The sequence below is a fragment of the Camelina sativa genome, chromosome 9, assembly GCF_030686135.1.
Source record: "Camelina sativa cultivar CO46 ecotype springtype chromosome 9, ASM3068613v1".
Lineage (NCBI taxonomy): Eukaryota > Viridiplantae > Streptophyta > Magnoliopsida > Brassicales > Brassicaceae > Camelina > Camelina sativa.
In genome coordinates, this window is record NC_141888.1 from 25,714,503 (window position 1) to 25,733,437 (window position 18,935).

At 32.8% G+C, this 18,935-nt stretch overlaps 3 protein-coding genes and 1 long non-coding RNA gene across 21 annotated transcripts; all 4 read left to right on the forward strand.

The window, feature by feature from the left end:
• Positions 1-3,345: 3,345 nt before the first annotated feature.
• On the forward strand, positions 3,346-7,480 carry LOC104711387 (single-strand DNA endonuclease 1-like). Its single transcript, XM_010428090.3, has 14 exons — positions 3,346-3,518; positions 3,610-3,767; positions 3,992-4,053; positions 4,156-4,283; positions 4,435-4,486; positions 4,582-4,654; positions 4,738-4,811; positions 5,194-5,253; positions 5,376-5,538; positions 5,640-5,739; positions 5,950-6,032; positions 6,147-6,247; positions 6,430-6,566; positions 6,826-7,480. The coding sequence occupies exons 1-14, from the start codon at positions 3,451-3,453 to the stop codon at positions 7,376-7,378; spliced, it is 1,812 nt and encodes a 603-aa protein (XP_010426392.1). The 5' UTR covers positions 3,346-3,450; the 3' UTR covers positions 7,379-7,480.
• Positions 7,449-9,064, forward strand: LOC104711386 (farnesol kinase, chloroplastic-like). The gene is made up of 5 exons (XM_010428089.3): positions 7,449-7,725; positions 7,818-7,885; positions 7,969-8,100; positions 8,287-8,402; positions 8,505-9,064. Exons 1-5 carry the CDS (start codon positions 7,606-7,608, stop codon positions 8,789-8,791), a joined length of 723 nt encoding a protein of 240 aa, XP_010426391.2. The 5' UTR covers positions 7,449-7,605; the 3' UTR covers positions 8,792-9,064.
• Positions 9,065-11,063: 1,999 nt separating this feature from the next.
• Positions 11,064-13,415, forward strand: LOC104711388 (uncharacterized). 18 transcript variants are annotated; one of them, XR_015566161.1, is made up of 7 exons: positions 11,064-11,433; positions 11,547-11,871; positions 11,938-12,078; positions 12,211-12,276; positions 12,443-12,469; positions 12,866-12,931; positions 13,032-13,415. It is a non-coding gene; the product is annotated as an uncharacterized LOC104711388 (long non-coding RNA). The 18 variants fall into 18 exon arrangements; XR_015566164.1 differs by having other exon boundaries at positions 11,068-11,433; positions 12,211-12,365; XR_015566167.1 differs by having other exon boundaries at positions 11,068-11,433; positions 12,433-12,469.
• A 4,189-nt stretch (positions 13,416-17,604) lies between these two features.
• LOC104711391 (transcription factor MYB86-like) lies at positions 17,605-18,900 on the forward strand. The gene is made up of 3 exons (XM_010428093.2): positions 17,605-17,854; positions 17,998-18,127; positions 18,376-18,900. The coding sequence occupies exons 1-3, from the start codon at positions 17,704-17,706 to the stop codon at positions 18,860-18,862; spliced, it is 768 nt and encodes a 255-aa protein (XP_010426395.1). The 5' UTR covers positions 17,605-17,703; the 3' UTR covers positions 18,863-18,900.
• Positions 18,901-18,935: the final 35 nt, after the last annotated feature.

An 18,935-nucleotide genomic window follows, 5' to 3' on the forward strand; every position in this document is an offset into this window, starting at 1 on the left:
TGGAAGCTTAAAAATTACATTACATTTCTACAATGCACCGAGACCTGAGAAGTGGTCAAATCGGTTGTGAGTTATAAATGCTTTGCTCTAAGGTATTGGTTTGTACTTTGTAGCATACTTGACTTCCTGCTATGTGTCTCGTAAAATGAAGGTGGCTCAATTCCTAGAATCAAAGCACCTACTTACATTTTAGAAAAACTCCTGTTTTGCCTTCTAGTATTAAGAAAACATTTTGAATTAGTAGATTATGTATGAGAATGACAACATCCAACTCATGAAAGGTTTGGCCGTTTGGGTTCTAAATTGCTAACGTGTTATGTGATCTACTTTGAATCCAGTCGCGGAGGGAGGATAATAGATATATTTTTTAGTTTCGGTTTAACCAATTGCAATTTTTTTGAAACCTCTCTTATTCACCCCCTTTAAATTAAAGAAACAAGTTTTAATTAAGGAAATAAATTCTGTATATCAATTAGTTTTAAAATTGTAAATTCTAATATTATATTACAGTTTTAATTATCACATCTAAACCCTAACCACATTTTTATAAACTCAAACCGACATATAATTTTGTTTAATTGTAAAATCTTAACCCTAACCATTCTTTTATAAATCCAAACCGACATATAATTTTGTTTAATTGTAAAATCTAAACTCTAACCACTCTTTTGTAAACTTAAACCGACATATAATTTTGTTTGATTGTAAATTCTAAACCCTAACCACTCTTTTGTAAACCCAAACCGACATATAATTTCATTTAATTGTAACATCTAAACTTTAACCACTCTTTTGTAAACCCAAACCGATATATAATTTTGTTTAATTATAAAATCTAAATCTTAACCATTCTTTTATAAACCCAAACCGACATATAATTTTAAAAATTATAAATTTAAACCCTAATCCTCTTTTTTAAACTCAAACCGACATAATTTGTTTCCTTAATTTGTTTTGTCTTTTTATTTTAATTTTAATTTATTTTTAAAATATGATATGACATGACATATTGTTGTATTCTGATTGGTTAATTAAGAGGAGGTGAATAAGGGTTGTTCACCCCTAGGGGGTGAACCCAAGAATTTTTCTTTTTTTTAGTGCAAATTATGAAGAGTTCGCGAAACTATTTTGTATTTTCTTTGTTTGTATTTTTTGTATATAGGTTTTATCTCTTATTCCCAAAAAAAATTAGTTTTGTATGTTGTCTGGACACTTTTTGTGATCAATTAGGGATGAGTATACCATACCACCACTTTATTCATGTTTTGGAAACTGCGATTTTGTAATATTTTGCAAATTAAAGTATTCATAAGTTTTCACGTTTTAGTACTAATAAAAAGCCTGATCTATTAAAACTAGTTTTTTAGTATTTATAACTTTTTACAAATTTTTGTCTAGTTTAGTTTGTTCTTCTATATATCATTATCGTGTTAAATATCTATATATACATTTTTGAGACATTTAACAAATAAATTCTGAAGTTGGAACCTATTTACAAACATGCCACTGGTATTAAATAATTAATTTAATAAACAAATTAATTCTACTTATATTCGATTTTTTCAATAGAAACTAAGTGTTTTAAAAGATAACAAACATAATTGCAAATGTATACATATTTTATTTCTTTATTTTATAAGGAGGTGAATGATTTGATAAAAAGTGATTTTTAGCTTTACATACTATATTTTACTTTTACGGGTTTCATATGATGAGTTTTTGTGAATTAAAAATCTTTGAACATGTTGTGTGATCTGTCTAGCATGGCGGGTATGGACTATATAACCAAAACTAAAACTATTAGTTTATTTCATATACTAAATTATTTAGTATATGAATTACAAAATCTTACACATACTACAACACACTCTTAATATTCCAAAAAAAAAAAAATTGTATACACATAAAAATATACACTAACATACATCATATGCATATACCTCTGTTTAATTATAGAAAACAAAACTAAGTGTTTTAAAATTGTATACTCTATCTAATAACAAATTTAATGTAATTAAGTTCCAAATTATATAAAATGTAAGAAGAAGAAAAAACATTCTAAACAGAATTATAAATTAATTAAATAAAATTTAATTAATTGGTAATTTGAAAACTAAATAAATTAAAAATTATTATTTAAAATACAATATTTATAATTTAGTCATGTGGTGTACTGCGGGTGAAAACCTAGTATAACTAATAAAAACGTGATTAATCTACTAAAACTGGTTTTTCAGTATTTCTAATTCATTTACAAAAAAATGTCCAGTAAAGTTGGTTCTGCTAACAATTATTATGTCAAGCCAAGTTGTTAAATTGAAAAGTTAAAAATCTATTAATTTTGAATATTGAAGTTTGATAAGCTAATATTAATTCATCGTTATTGAGTAGTATTTTTTACATTAATTATTTTTTAATTTATGTGAATACTCTAAAATCAAATTTTTATGAAATTTGTATGATATGTGATCGTTGAAAATGCACATGGCAACAAAATGACAGGGTTTGTTGATGATGTTTACTTTATCCTACATTCTTATAAACTTGTTCAAAACAAATCTGATATAATTTAAAAAAACAATTACAGTATATCATATTCAAGCACCCAACCAATATTATTTTTCTCAACTTAGCCAGCAATATACATTGTAAATCCTTAAAGTATAATTAAAATACATACATAATAGTAGATTGCACTAAGTACGCCCAACAGTGGACAAAATGCCACTAACATGCTCATAGGTGAACCCATTTTCACAATTTTTTTATTATCTCTTCCAGATTTCACCTACTTAATAATTTTTTTTTAACAAAAATAAGGATTTCTGATATATTTTTTATCAACAAAAAACTGAAAGTTTTAAACGATAGCAAAAAATTAAAAATTCAACCAAATTAATAATAAAAAATGGTTATTATATACAAGATCTATTGGTTTCTCTAGACAGTTGACTAAGTATTACTGATAAAAATGCCCTTAAAATCTACAAAAAAGAGTACAAAATACAAAATGTTAGATAGCATCATAAAATTACAATCGCATGTTTTACCGAACTAAACCAATAAAAATAACTATTTTACCTTTCATTTTTCTTTTATTTTTTTCAATAATGGCAATACCTGTAATCTATATTAACATGTTATATTTATATCAATTAACAAATTGCGGAGGATATGGATATAGGGTTGGGCATTATTTTTGAAATGAAGTTGCCAAACCGAAGTGAACCGTATAATTCAGTAAATACGGTTTGAATTTTGGTCTCTGAAGGAAATTTGGATTTAACTCGACAACTGGTTAATTTCGGTTTGGAATCTTCAAACCGATCGGTTGAAATTATTATTATTGATCCACATTTTCAAATTCAAATACTCAAATTATATTCTTCCCTCTTTCCGCCTCTCTCTCTCTCTCTCTCTCTTCTCTCTCTTCTCGAAGGTGAAGAAGCAATGGGTGTGAAGTATCTGTGGGATGTTTTGGAGCCTTGTAAGAAGACTTTCCCACTCGATCATCTTCAGTGAGTATATCGCTTCATCTCAATTTCTCTTTAACTTTCTGGGTTTTTTTAAAAAGACCAAATCTTGACGAGATCTAGTAAATCGCTGTAGAAACAAAAGGGTATGCGTGGATCTCTCTTGTTGGATGGTGGAATTGCATAAAGTTAACAAATCTTATTGCGCCACCAAAGAAAAAGTTTATCTTCGAGGGCTCTTTCATCGTCTCCGAGCCCTAATTGCCCTAAACTGCTCCATCATTTTAGTCTCAGGTAATTCTACCCTCCTGTTGTAAAATTGAAATCAGATTAACCAATCTGGGGTTTTGTTTGTAGCTCAATTTTTGTATCGTTGTCATTGAAAGTAGTTGTAGCAGAAGCATGATTAATCAAATCTGTTCTGAGTTATTAATGATTTGTTGTAAAGGATTGTTTTTGTTTTTTTAATGCTATTTGAGTATACTTGATTTGTTGCAAATGTGCATTGTAATTTGTAGATGGTGCAATTCCCGGAATCAAAGTGCCAACTTATAGGCGTCGGTTGAAAGCAAGATTCGAGGTATGATATGATGTCAAATGAGGGATTAGTGGTTTTATCGTTGCATATGATGGTTAGTTCTCAGATTATGTTTCGGATTTAATGCTTTATTGGTTCAGCCAGGTCGCTGATGATGGCGTTGAACCTGGGAAAGAGACTTCACTCAAAAGAAATATGGGGTCCGAGTTCTCCTGCATCATAAAAGAGGCTAAAGTTATTGCATCAACACTGGGGATACTTTGTTTAGACGGGTAATTCTCCAAGCCTGTTCACTTAGATTTGACCAGTGAGACTTTCGTTTGAGTATTTTTCTTTACTTATGAGAGGGTTTGCAGTTGTAAGCCAATATGGTCTAGTTTCTTGTTTGGCAGATTCTCATGTGTTTTTTTCTTTCAAATGCAGGATTGAGGAGGCTGAGGCACAATGCGCTCTACTAAATTCAGAATCCTTATGTGTAAGACACATTTTTCAGCTTTAATAAGTTTCTTGTTCTTCATGCTGTTAACACAATATTCAATAACAACTTATGGTTGTCATGAAAATCCATAGGACGCCTGTTTTAGCTCTGATTCAGATATCTTCCTTTTTGGTGCAAAGACTGTATACAGAGAAATATGCCTTGGTGAGTTAGCCCTGTTGGTTTCTTTTACCTTCTGATAATGGTTGATGGTTTTATATGGCCTAATAAATCTGCTAATGAACTAGGTGAAGGAGGTTATGTTGTTTGCTATGAGATGGATGACATCAAGAAAAAGCTTGGTCTTGGACGGAACTCATTGGTAACTTAACGAGTCTCTTTAAGTGATTAGCTTTATATACTTAACCCTGATCTTTCATTTTCACGACACTGCACCATGTTATTATAAAATGATTTGATTGGTAGAAGCATAAATGCATACTTGCAAAGGGTGGCCTGTGATATTTTTTAGCCTGTAATGTTTTCTCGATAAACTCAGGCAAGATAAGTACTATGCGTATGAAAAGTTCCACTGGGACGTTGTAGCTTTAAGGGCTAAATCCCTTTAGTTGCATCAGTAGACAAGAAAACCAGCTACACATTGTTGACTATTATTCCATACGTCAAAGAACTTTTGAGATTTTAGATATGTTTCATCAAACTGTAAGGTTATTTATACAATGTTTTCTTGGGTTATGTTCCAGATAGCTCTAGCGCTTCTGCTTGGCAGTGACTACTCTCAGGGAGTTCGTGGTCTTCGTCAGGTGTGTTTATGACTCAAGCTTTTACAAAACCGCCATCTATCGGGGTTGTATATTATTCTAGTTTGTGTGTTTTATCAATAGTTGGAATCAAAAGATTTATAAGCAAGTTCTTCTGTGTACAGGAGAAAGCTTGTGAGCTTGTTAAGTCGATTGGAGAGAATGTTATTCTTCAAAAAGTTGCATCAGAAGGACTTGCCTTTGCGGAAAAACCTAAAAAGTCTAAGAAGCAAGTTAAGCCTTCTGTGTGCAGTAAAAAAGGGACCTTACCTTTGGTGGTTATAAATGGTACTGAAAGCAACAACTTCTTTGTGTTTTGTGTGATATGACATGCTTGGCTTATCCACTTATCATTAAAAGTCTCTTTCCGTAATTTCAACTTGTTGTAGGAAATAATCGTGGTCCGGAAGGACTGGAACAGATCAAGCAGGTGATTGATGCGTTCATGAAACCCAAGTGCCACCAAGCAGACTCTAATACAGTTTCCAGGTTAATACTTCTTTCCATTACTTTGTTTGTCAGTCCTGTGATGATAATTCTGCTGCAGATTATACCTATTCTTAGAGCTAGCACGTACATATGCCCATCTTTTGTAGCAACAAGCTTATAACAGGAATGTCTATTAAAAGCCTGGAGATTAGTGCACTTGAAAAAGGGTTGGATGAAGGAAGTGATATAATTTTTATACTGTTCTTTCAGGGCCCTAGCTGAATTCTCTTTCCAGCGCACCAAGCTTCAGGAGATATGTCATCAGTTCTTTGAGTGGCCCCCTGAGAAAACAGGTATTACTTTGGATTTATACATATTTCTTATTCCTTGTTGGTTGCATTTGCAGACATTGTACAAAACCAATTGTGAAACTAATGTTTCTTCTTTTTCACTATCTTTGATTTTAGATGAATACATACTTCCTAAAGTTGCTGAAAGAAATCTGAGAAGGTTCGCTATTTTGCAATCAAAATCAACTGAGGTTGAAGTTAATCTTCCCCTCCATAAGGTACCTCTCGACGAGTTTTACGTCAGAATTACTCCAAACATGAATTCATCAATATGAAAAAATTGGTTTTGTTGAGTTTGAAGAAACCAGCAGCTTAGAGTTACCTATTTTTCCCTTACATAAATCAGTTGAAGTTAAACAAGAACTTGTCTTAACTCTTGCGAGAAAAATATTTCTTGCAGCCAGTGGTGCCAGAGAAGTGTCCGGTGTCTGAAATCATAAAGACCCGCAAAGTACAGGGACGAGAATGTTTTGAAGTCTCATGGAATGATTTAGAAGGGTTAGAGACGTCCATTGTTCCTGCAGATCTTGTCCAAAGGTAATACTAATGATCACTGTCTAACCTTCACTCATTTACTCAATATAGGGAATAAAGTTTGGCTTGGCTTCATAGAAAATTGTTTGGACCCAGAAAGCTGCAAATACTGAAATATGGAAACTTCAAAGCAAAACTTAATGACTAGATCTACTTATGCAGCCAAATGGCTTCTGGTTATATAAATGTCATATAACACCAAATATACGGTTTCAGTTTTTGATTGGTGTTCACTGAATTACTGTCCTCATTTTCTTTTCAGGGCTTGTCCTGAGAAGATCATAGAGTTCAAGGAGAAACTGGCAGCAAAGAAAAAGAAACCGAAGCCGAAACAAAAACAGAAGGAAACTAGTTCGCCGACCAAATCTTCTTCTCTTGCAGAACTCAGCCGCGAACTCCAACAACTTGATCTCAACTCAACCTCTGTAGCAACTACAAACATCGTACAAGAAGCTAAGCAAGGGAAAGAACAGCAAAACTTCAAGAAACATGACTACTTGTGTCTGATCGATTCACCCGACAGAGAAAATTGCAATAACGCTTGGTCCACGACCATGGATAGATTCAGTGTTGGTCCGAGTTCTTGTTCACTGTATCCGGAAACAGAAGTCATTGATCTGATAAGCCCTTGTCCTGAAGCACGTTCACGGAGCGTGTCAAGAAGTTATGAAGAAGAAAAGAAGAACCATGATCACCAACAACTTGAGACAGTGATTGAGCTGAGTGATTCAGAGACAGATGATGAAGAACATAGCAAAAAGGCTAAAGAGCTTAGGATGTTTCTTCAAAATATCAGGAAAGACATTATCCTCTGATGAAACAAAACTAGACGATGATCATTTATTATAATAAACTATATATGGCATTGTATAAGAATAATGTTATGAGACTTCTTTAATCTTTATTCTTTGTATTAAGCTCTGCTCTTTCATTTCATCTCCGATTCCACCAATGTTCGAATCACCCCCGACTAGTCAGTCTTAGATCCACGCTCTAGGTTACTCGTAGCAGGTCGTCCTTCTTCACTCGCCGGGCAGCCGTGATGTTTCCAAAAAATACGGTTTTATCGGATATAAGTGCGTGTGGGATCTTCGGCATCATCACCTTCTCGTGCCTCCGTTTCTGGGGAGAGATTGGCAAACGCGGCGGTATCTTCGACCAGGTCCATTTCACATACATACGCCGTCGTACGTCGATTCCTTTGGTTTAGCATCTGCGGTTGACTTTTGTGTTTTTTTTTCTTTTTTCTTTCAGAAACTCATACGGAAGTTTGTGCATATAAATATTGGACTGGTTTTTCTACTTTGCTGGCCTCTGTTCAGGTAATAACGGAATGAAAAGTGTCGATTTTGATGGACATTTCAGCTTTTACCAGTTAATATCCCAATACTCTTGATTATTTCAGTTATGGAATCCAAGGAGCGCTTTTTGCATCTATTGTACCTGGACTCAATATATTAAGGATGCTATTGCTAGGCCTTGGAGTTTACCAAGACGAGGGAACCATCAAGTCTATGAGTAGACATGGAGATCGCAGGTACCTCAATCATACATCACATGCCTTTTAGTATTTGACTTAACTTGGATGATCTCTATTTTTATTAGCAATCTTGGTTTCTATGATCTTTTTTTTTTTGAACAACCAAAGGTTTCTATGATCAAGATTTAGTTCTTATTGCTTTGTGTCACTTCACAAAGTGTATATAGTTGCTCTTTGCACCAGGGAACTACTTAAAGGACCTCTTTATTATGCACTGTCAATCACACTGGCCTGTATCTTCTTTTGGAAAACATCCCCAATCTCTATTGCGGTTATATGTAACCTTTGCGCAGGAGATGGTACGTACATGCAGTTAGCTTTGGTTATTTGATACAATAATCTATTGAATGATGAATCTTTCTACACGCTGTGTTGTTCCCTCACTTTCTGTTTTTAAAAAGGTATGGCTGACATTGTTGGGAGGCGGTTTGGAACAGAGAGGCTTCCTTACAACAGAAACAAATCATTTGCTGGTAGCATTGGAATGGTCACCGCCGGGTTCTTAGCTTCTGTTGTGTATATGTACTACTTTGCTTCATTTGGTTACATCGAGGTTAGCGTGGGAATGATTCTTCGGTTTGCCGTCATCTCTATAGCATCAGCTCTTGTGGAATCACTCCCCACTGACATTGACGACAATCTCACCATCTCCTTAACCTCTGCATTGGTAGGTTTCCTACTCTTCTAATAGTGCCCTCCTCTCTTTGTTCTTCTGTATCATCAAATAAAATAAAGGGTCTCGAGCTTGATTGCCCTGTGGATGTGATGTGGAGGTAAAACTGCATTCAGAATTCCCATCTTCATGTATATGTACGTATTAGTGAAAAATAATCTCATATTGTTGTTGTCCATGGAACTTAGTTTTCAGCTGCTAGGTACAATGTTGTAATGTTCTATCCATTAGTGAGAAATATGACTAATACATATGGAGCTTTCTAGCTCTCTCTCTCTCTAGAAGAAAGTTTCCATGGAGCTTTGACGACCAAAAAAAAAAACACATCACTTTTTTCTGCAATGTGATTAAAAAATGATAGGAAGGTTTCAATTGGATGCATACATACACACCACCAGTGAACAATTCTTTTTATATGCATGCATGCTGACAAATCAAAAATGTACCAATAAAATGAGAGACTCTTTCCAAGGAAGACATTTATCAAAAAAAAAAAAAAGATTATCTTTGTTAAAGGTCAATAATTGATTTTTTAAGAGGTGGTATATTCACTAATTAGTAGTAGCTGCTTATTTAAAAATTAAAATGAAACTTATAAGAAAAAGAAAGAAAGAAAAAAAGAGAACAAATATTGATTTTTACAGATAAGTGTGTGGTATAAAAAAAGAAAGAATTGTTGATCACAATTATGAATTATCAGAAAAGAAAAAGAATACATCTCTACAAATGACTATGTTATATAATCGAAAATTCAAATATAAAAATAACTTGTTTGGTAGACAACAACAAAAATGAAATAACATATGATTGGTCCACGAATTGTAAATAAACTATTGACTTCAATTTACTTTGCGCAACGTGGTATTACATAAGCAGGGTAGGCCAGCTTTTATTTATAAGGTTAAGCAAACTATAGTATATATTTTGTCACTGTTTGATAATAGAACCACTTCTATCTTTCAGTATAAACTTTCTTTGATCGACATCAAAGAAAAGAAGAAAAGGTATATAAACCTTTTACAATCACAATTTGATATTTTGGTCAATTTCTATCCGCAAATAGAGGCAAAGAGTTGACTCCAAAACAATACTTGTTTTATGTCTTCAATAATAGTTTTTTTCTTCTTGTTAATGCATATAACAAATTATATTCGACGATAGATCCTTGAATCCTTCAATGATAATTTATATTTCACAATAGACATATACGTAAACTATAGCTATAACTATATGTTAATAAAGCTTACTTAATTTTATTTTTTTAATTACACGAAGTGATAGCTCTAACGGACCAAAAATCTACAAATGATTTGCAAGATAGTTAGTTACACTACTTCTATTTTTTACACAATTCAAATACACAAAAAAAAAAAAAAAAAACTCGATAAAAAAATGGTTGAAAAAAACAGAACAATGTTAGGAATGAGTTAATATTAGATCACAAAATTGACTAGTTCTAGTTTTTAACTGTTATAATGATTTTATTTTAGGCTCAGCAGAATAATATATTAATTATTAAGCCACTTCTATTGAATGGAAGGATTACACAAGTTTTTTTGTGGGTATAACTACGACATCATACTTTGATAGTTTTACTCTATGTCAAACTGTTACTAAATGTAAACTTTTACGTAATAAAATGTAACCTATCTTCTTAATTTATCTTATTTGATTCTTCTAACCTAATTATTCATCAATGCCATCACACATTCACACTCTCTGTCACACACTGACACACCATAGAGTTGATAAGATCATCCTTTATGTTTCTTTACTATCTAAAGCTAGCAATCGTCAATATGTCAATTTCTATATTTTTAATATATGTCATTGTGTGCGTGCGTTTAGATCCGAAATTCGCTATATGCTATAACAAAGCCATGCTAATTATTTTATAAGTCGTGCGTGGCACAGAAACGATATTGGAATCTTGTTGAACTAAAACAAATATGTAAAATAGTAATTGTCAGATGATTTAATCCGAATCTAACGTCATCACAGTGTCGGCTACCTATGTGTTTTTCTCAGTGAAGGCATCACTTTCTCATTATCAACATAATAGAGATTAGAGAGTCCTTGTAAAACATATTTTATGCTTTTTCAGTTTTTGTATAGTAAGTAATACTACTAAATATATTACTTATCTATATATATATATATAAAGTTAGCTTTTTCTCTCTTTTGGTAAAGCCACCTCAGCCTTCTTTATTAAATATTTTGGGTTTTTCGGATTGGACTTAGCCCAAATTTTTGCAGAGATAATTTAGGCCCAGTCGTTTTTCTATCTATTTGATTAAACGTATGAATGTCTCTTATCGGCGTTGTCGACGACGCTCCATCTCCACCGGTTGCTTCTCCTTAACTCACGCTCCATGCCGTTTCACCATCTGATGCGAATTGAAGTCTTCCAGTCCTCTACACTTTCACTTATCCTTCCATATCTTCCATCACAATTGCTACGGTTTCGTTTGTAACTGTTAAATATGTTCTTCCATCTTCTCTGATTTAATGAACAGTCCACTACTTCTCCCTTAAATTGCCGTAAGTTCTTCTGTTATATAAACCAACCTCTAGCCAGATTCCGACTTAGGGTTTCCTCCATGTTGATTTATATCAGTTCTACCATCGTCACAAAGAGGATTTCTAAGTCTTTCTCGGTAATCTCATCTTCTTCTACTTATCTCAGATTTTAGGGGTTTTTGCAACATTTGTGTTGATTCTTCTCGCTGTATGAATCTGTAATGATATGGGTTTTGTTTGTTAATTCCAGTATTACGTGATTCGATTTAAACAAGTTTTGGAATAAGCAACGGATCTTGTTCCAGGAGCAGCTCTCTAAGAAATGAGCTTGAGAATGGTGTTGATGAAGAAGAGCATGCTCTGCAATGGGGTGGGATCCAGAGATTTCCCACTTTTAAACGGTTGCGGTTTTCTCTGGTGGAAAACCATGGCGAGGCTGCAGAGAAAGTGAAAAAGGTTGTTGATGTCACCAAGCCTAAAGCCATGGAACGTCATCTGATGATTGAGAAGCTCATCAAACACATTGAGAATGATAATCTCAAGCTGCTCAACAAAATCAGAAGAAGGATGGACAGGTAATATGTATATGATTGTGAATCTGCTTCTTGAAAGTATGAGACTTGAGCTTAAAAAACCTGCAGGGTCGGTGTGGAGTTCCTGAGCACAGAGGTGAGGTATGAGCATTTAGGCGTGGAAGCAGAATGTGAGGTCGTTGAAGGGAAGGCACTTCGTCTTTATGGAACTCTTTGAAGCATGTTTTCTTAGTGAGTATACTGAAGAATGTAATGTGGAGTTTAACTTTTGTAGTAGCTGGGGTTGAATTAAATTCTAATCTTTTTTCTTCAGGACTTGATTAGCTACTTAATTATGTTTTGTGTGGAATCTTCATATCCTCGGGCTTGATATTTGTGCAGAAACATTGGTTGGAAATGCAATGAGATGAGGCATATCCGGCGGGCAAGAGAAGTGTCTTACCACATGTTAGTTAGTTCATAGCCAAGAGTTCTCTATCTGATTCACCTTGTTCTTAGGATATGAATGAACTCAGTTTTTTGGGTGATTGGAGTTTGTATGTATAGATCTTTTACCAATCTGACTTCATTTTAGTTTCCCACGAATTTGTAATATCTATTTAGTTTATTGCAGGTTTCTCAGTCACCATCACCGTAACATGTGAGTGATTTCTGACTTCTTTTTTTTGTTACTTGAGTTTTGATAATTGAATAAAAATTGTTCACTTCAAAGGTTTGATACGTATATGCATTGATATTTGATACTGTGGACAAAGTTATTTTCCTTCAGTATCCATTTTCTTTTATGTTTGATCACCATAAGTTAATTTCTTACAGTGGAACATCTCTAATATGGTAAAAACTTCTCATCATTTCTAATAGGGGAAGAAACTTCTCGTCTTTGGGACAACAAGTGAACTAACCTTCTTAGATTCTGTTGGTATCTGTGATTCCTTCTCTGTCACAGATACTAACAGAATCTAACTGCACATCAATCTCGATTCTTTAGCTGGTTAAATTCTCAGTTGTTTTTCTTCCTTTTGTTTCTGTGCTTCAGGTGCTACAGCAGCTTAACCTCTTCTCAGAGGATGATGTCGATGCAGCTGCAGAGGCTCTCAATGACGTAAGTTTTCTCCTTCTCCACGCGGAAATAAAACAGACTAAAACCCGTTAAACTATTTTGTGTTTGTTTACCTTAACAATGGTTATACTTTCGCACGCAGATGCCAATCAAGAAGCTTTACATGTTATTAGAGATGGCTGCGCAAGGAGAACGCGGGGGATCTGCAGAAGCTATCTATGCTGGGAGAGAGAAGATCAAAATCACTCATTTCTTTGATTGCCTACAAGACATCATTCGGTTCTAAAAACTTCAAACATATACGTCTCGTGCTCCATTGGCGTGACCTTTTCAAGACTTCCTTTGGAGCATCTTTTAATCGATTTTGGTTTTGTTTTTGAAACAAATTTGACCCTTGGATTTATGTTTTCTGGTGGAGGAATTGTACTGAGAAGGGGCTATGATGCTGTATTATTCGTTTTCTTTATTTTGCGGATGAAACACAACATGTCTTTTGATTTTAGTTATTAATTTGTGGTTGGCTTGACTCCTGAATTCCACTCACTATAATGATGGTCCATCTGCCTCTTTGGTGGTATGTCCTTGTGAATCTTAAGGGCCCCTAAGTGCTTTATTCGTTTCCCTTTTTGACTCGTCATGCGCCTTATAGATTTGGGACAGCTAGAAACATAGACTCGCAATTTTTCACACTTTTCATATCTGCATTGTCGACAATGCCTTGCCTATTCGTCCTCTCACTTGTGATCTCCACGATTGAGATCTCCTTTTAAAGATGCAAACCTTGCTAAAAAAAATGACCGGAACTTATAGTTTACTAGCAATTGGTATGTTTATGAAATAATATATATATATATAATATAAATATATATTGTTTGATCAAATTTAATTTATATAAAAATATCTTAAATACAGTATGCAAAAACGTATCAGATTTAATTATAATGTAAATATTGTGTTACAATAATATATATTATAGCAACAATATATAGCTACTATTAATTATAATATGACAAATAAAAAATGCTAATAATAATATTAATATAGCAATAATATGATGCTATTATAGAGAGACAATTAATAGCATAGAGAAAAAACGCTATTGTATGTGTCCCCTCTAAGATAGCACCGGCAAAGACAGCATTTACGAAATCGCTATCAAAACGATATAATAGCGTTTTTCGTGTGCTAAGAATACGCATATTTCTTGTAGTGGTACACTTACCCACTAAGACTTGGCCCGTATCAAACCCAAATTTGTTAGCTGCCCTAACAACAACCGTATCTCCTACCCGCCGTCTTCGTATGTGCGGCTTTCAAGGCATCCGTTTCCTGCTTCGTTCTATGTTCCTCGCGTTTCACATTCTCACGTTGCAATGGTTAGAAATAAATTAAATATTATTTCCCACTCCTCGACACCCTTAGCCTGCCCTCTCTTCAATTTCCATTGTAACGAGTATGTGTCAAACGGTCGTTCAAAGCTCTCTCATCTAATGCTTAGCCCACTATTCACTTCTTCAATTGAGTTAAGTCGCAGTTTTATATAAAGCTACCACTTGCAACTTCATGATGCTCAGATTATACTTTGTCTTCTACTTTTTTCTTGACTAATATGAATCCTCTAATGTTTCATTCGCTGAGGCCACTAGCTATGAATCCACTAGCAGCAATTACCAACTACAAAGACCTCATGGAGAAATGCATAGCAAGTGGAAATGTGGAGGCACACTACATCAAAGGAATACAAGAGTATTTTCACAAGAACAACACAAAAGCAGGCTTGGAACATTTGAAAAAGGCAGCAGAAAGTAATTACAAAGATGGTATCTAAACGAACAGGATGAATTTGATAATTTGTTTGTAGTGGTAGCAGTGCAGTCACATCTATTTTCCATGTCATTGATGCTACAGTTGATTGTTGGTTGAAATGTGGCAATGTAGCGTAGTATCTTTGTAGCTTTTGTACTTTGACTCTGTGTAATGCTCTCTTGATATTTTTCCAGCATTGATCACCCTTTGCTTTGTTTTCCTTCCAACCTAGCTTATCCAACCACATTTTTCCTTCCATTATATTGCCCCTGCATAATTTTACAATTCCATAAAGGTTTGGGTATCTAAAGAGGTCAAAACGCAAAAATGAGTAAAGAGGAAAATGGCATTTATTATTCAATTCGTGATTATTTTATGCTTGAAGTAGCAGCCAAGTAAAGAGGTCTCATTGGTATCTAGGGGTGTCAAAATGGGTAACCCGACCCGATCCGACCTATCCCCATATGGATTAGAGACTTTTGTGGGGGGGGGGTTCAATCTGACCCATTTATTATAATGGGTTGAATTTATATACCCAAACCCAATTATAAAAAACTCAATGGCTAAATGGGTTACCCATATATAAATAAAATAAAATAAAATAATTGATATTAAATTCATAATATATTATATAAAATAGAATTATAAAACCAACTAAAGTTTTCAAGCTTAAAAAGTTAATATCTATATATTAAAAAAAATTCACATTCATTTTAGATCATTGACATATATATTACTGTTTACTTTTTTTTTTTTTTTTGCTAGAAAAACTTAACATTTATTTTAGATATTTTACATAAATTAGTTACAAAAAGAAAATATTATACATATTAATATATACTATATTATATTATATGCATATATATATTATTTTTATTTTTTCGATTAACCCATTGGTAACTCATAACCCTAATGGGTTTATCCCGATAAACCCACGAACCTATTGGACAAACCCATTAAAACCCATTTATTTATATGGGTATAAAAATTAACTCATACCCATTAAAATAATAGACAAACAGGGTAAATCCATGGGTTTCTACCCATTTTGACACCCCTAAAAACAACCCAATTCTAACTCATCTAAAAAATAAAAAAACTAATCACAACTCATACACCCCACTGAATTATTAAAATAAATATACCTGCTACAAATCTTTTAAAAAACCACTAACTAATCACTACAAATACAAAAGCATTGACAAAAAACTACTCAAACAAGTTACAAAATAATAAAATAAATGAAAAGATTATCTACAACCATATATAATTAAACCAAATAACAATCCAATGACAAAATGAAAAATAATTTTAATTAAGCACAACTAACGACTAAAGCAAGACAACGACTATTACTATACAAACTTAACTTCTAATTTTACATGTTTTGAAAAAAAAAATAATCATGATGATTTAAAATTAATAAAAATTCTAAAATTGACTTCATTATACTATCTGACAAAACATACAGAAAAAAATAACCCAACAAAAGACCAAAGAAAAACATACGAACAACATAACCAGACGAAAAGAGAAACAATACATAACCAACAAACAAAGTAACAAAACAATTGGAAAAAAACCCTCATCTACCTACGCGCGGGTCAATTGCTAGTATATAAATATAATAAGGTCATAAGTAGATATATAAATATATTTCATACAAAGTATCATTTGACACAATTCACACATGATTAAGAAAAAATAGAATTATACATATTTGCCAATATTTAATAAGTAATTAATAATTAAAATTCAATGAATATTAGCTTTGGGTTAAGGAGAAAATTAGAAAATTCAATTTTAAAAATACATTAGAATTTTAGAATGACACTTTTTATGAAAAACAAAATATTATAGAATAGCATTATATTCTTTGTGAAACAGAGAAAATATACACTTATTATGTTATGTACAATTTTAACAGAGAGAATTAATAATAAGTTGCTTAAGTGAATGTTATTATACCAATGAACTTTTTTTTTCAATATTATATTTTATCAGAATAGTGACACAAAGGCGACATTAATATAAATAATTAAGTTATTCGTAGTTGTCAAACCAATAATGTTATTACTTTAATAATGTCGTTAATAATGTAAACAAGTATCTCTTATTATAATATAAACTAATTTAATATAAGAGGACAAAAACAAAAGCCAATTCACCAATAATATGTATGTTTTATATATTAATTTACAAGAGTTCATCTTGAGGAAGGCAAGTAGGATTTAGTTATAAACTGCAAAAGTCTTCTTTCAACTCTCTATCCTTAGAAAATTAACTAACTTGAACAGTTATATTAGAATATTTCTATTCATAACCAATAACAATATCACATGCTACTTATTTTCTTTTAAATTTTACGAAGATTACTGTGAAAATGTCCACTTTTGCATATTCAAAAATTGGTAGACCAATCGTTCCATTTTCACAGAAACATTAATAATAATTGCAAGCAAATAAATAACCTCCCCAATCACCAGTGATCACTATATATTATTGTAGCAGATTAATTGAGTTAACCCCTAACATAATATGAAAAGGCAAAGCAAAACAAAGACAAACTTACAAAAGTCTGAATATTAATCCTGAAACAAAATATATAATTTTAAAATATACAGAAAATATTAATTTAAATGCACTGTCGTATAGAAAACTATGACACTTTAAATTCAAAGATTATGGCTCCACCTAAAATCATCAATTAATAAAAGATTTGATTGATACAGTGTTCCAAAATGCGATATATCATCTACAAAATATGTGTTTCGTGTTGAACAAGCCCTCTTTCATATGAATAGTTCTACACAAGTATGAATTAGATATTATTATATTTATGTTTAAATATATAATAATAAAAAAACTTGACCTTCAAAAACTGTCTATATATTTCCCCTTTTCGGGTTACGTATCTCTGTCAAAGATTGTCATCACCAATCTACTTATATACTTCCTTTCAGTATCATTATACGTATTCAAATAAAGTAACTTAGGAAAAATAAAAAATGGTGTACAAATCAGAAAACCCAAACCGGAAATTGAAATCAAAGGAGAAGCAAAGGAAAGGATTATGGTCACCAGAAGAAGATGAGAAGCTTAGGAGTCATGTTCTCAAATATGGCCATGGATGCTGGAGTACCATTCCTATTCAAACTGGTAACTCTTTGATAAATAAATACCCTGAGATTTTTTTTTAAACATTATTTTGGAAAGAAAGCAACGTTATTAATATGTTGATTTGGATTTTGGAATATGATCATTAGTACCCACAATTTAATGGTGGTTTACATAATATATAGGATTGCAAAGGAATGGGAAGAGTTGTAGATTAAGGTGGGTTAATTATCTAAGACCAGGACTTAAGAAGTCTACATTCACTAAAGAAGAGGAAATCACACTTCTCTCACTCCATTCCATGTTGGGTAACAAGTAAGCCTTTCAAAAATTCAAAATGTATAGTAGATTACAACTTAAGAAAGATATTGTTATTTTGTTTAGGCTTCACCATTAAGAATTTAAGTAATAAGGAGTTTAATACTTCATGTTTATGGTTTAGGTTTTTAGACTTTACAATTAAGAGTTAATATGATTTAAATGTAGTAGACTTACTATTCTCTTGATACTGATGATTTAGTATATTTTCACAATTATCTAATTCCCTTTGTTTTTTCTACAAGATGGTCTCAGATATCGAAATTTTTACCAGGAAGGACCGACAACGAGATCAAAAACTACTGGCACTCTAATCTAAAGAAGGGTGTAACATTGACACAACTTGAAACCACAAGAACCCCTCCAACACCTTCAGTCACAAACTCACTTGAGACCTTGCAGAGTTCATCAACTGAAAGATCTTCTTCATCTATCACTATCGGAGAAACATATTATGCTCAAACCCCAAGCTTTTCGCCAAGTCTCGTCTTCTCCGAATGGTTAGATCACAGTTTGTTTATGGACCAGTCACCTCAAAACCTTGTTGTACCGGAAGAGAGAGGATTCAATGAACCATGTAGACCTCGTCACTTAGAAAACAACTCTTTCCCTGATTTCGTATCAACTCCAGACTTTTTGCTGGAGGATGAGATATCTGAGGTCGAGTTCTGTACTTCATTTTCAGACAATTTTTTGTTCGATGGTCTCATCAACGAGCTACGACCAATGTAAATGTTTGGAGAGAGTAAATGGGTTTATGGTTAATTTAAGTAGAAGAGGATAAAAAGAGTAAATAAATAAATCC

Excerpts from the sequence above, each read along its gene's own strand:
- LOC104711387 (XM_010428090.3), top strand. The coding sequence starts at position 3,451 with ATGGGTGTGAAGTATCTGTGGGATGTTTTGGAGCCTTGTAAGAAGACT. Across the intron at positions 3,519-3,609 it reads TTCCCACTCGATCATCTTCA|AAACAAAAGGGTATGCGTGG; the intron begins GTGAGTATATCG and ends AAATCGCTGTAG. Across the intron at positions 5,254-5,375 it reads GAGTTCGTGGTCTTCGTCAG|GAGAAAGCTTGTGAGCTTGT; the intron begins GTGTGTTTATGA and ends TTCTGTGTACAG.
- LOC104711386 (XM_010428089.3), top strand. The coding sequence starts at position 7,606 with ATGTTTCCAAAAAATACGGTTTTATCGGATATAAGTGCGTGTGGGATC. Across the intron at positions 7,726-7,817 it reads GCGGCGGTATCTTCGACCAG|AAACTCATACGGAAGTTTGT; the intron begins GTCCATTTCACA and ends TTTTTCTTTCAG. Across the intron at positions 7,886-7,968 it reads CTTTGCTGGCCTCTGTTCAG|TTATGGAATCCAAGGAGCGC; the intron begins GTAATAACGGAA and ends TGATTATTTCAG.
- LOC104711391 (XM_010428093.2), top strand. The coding sequence starts at position 17,704 with ATGGTGTACAAATCAGAAAACCCAAACCGGAAATTGAAATCAAAGGAG. Across the intron at positions 17,855-17,997 it reads TACCATTCCTATTCAAACTG|GATTGCAAAGGAATGGGAAG; the intron begins GTAACTCTTTGA and ends CATAATATATAG. Across the intron at positions 18,128-18,375 it reads CATTCCATGTTGGGTAACAA|ATGGTCTCAGATATCGAAAT; the intron begins GTAAGCCTTTCA and ends TTTTTCTACAAG.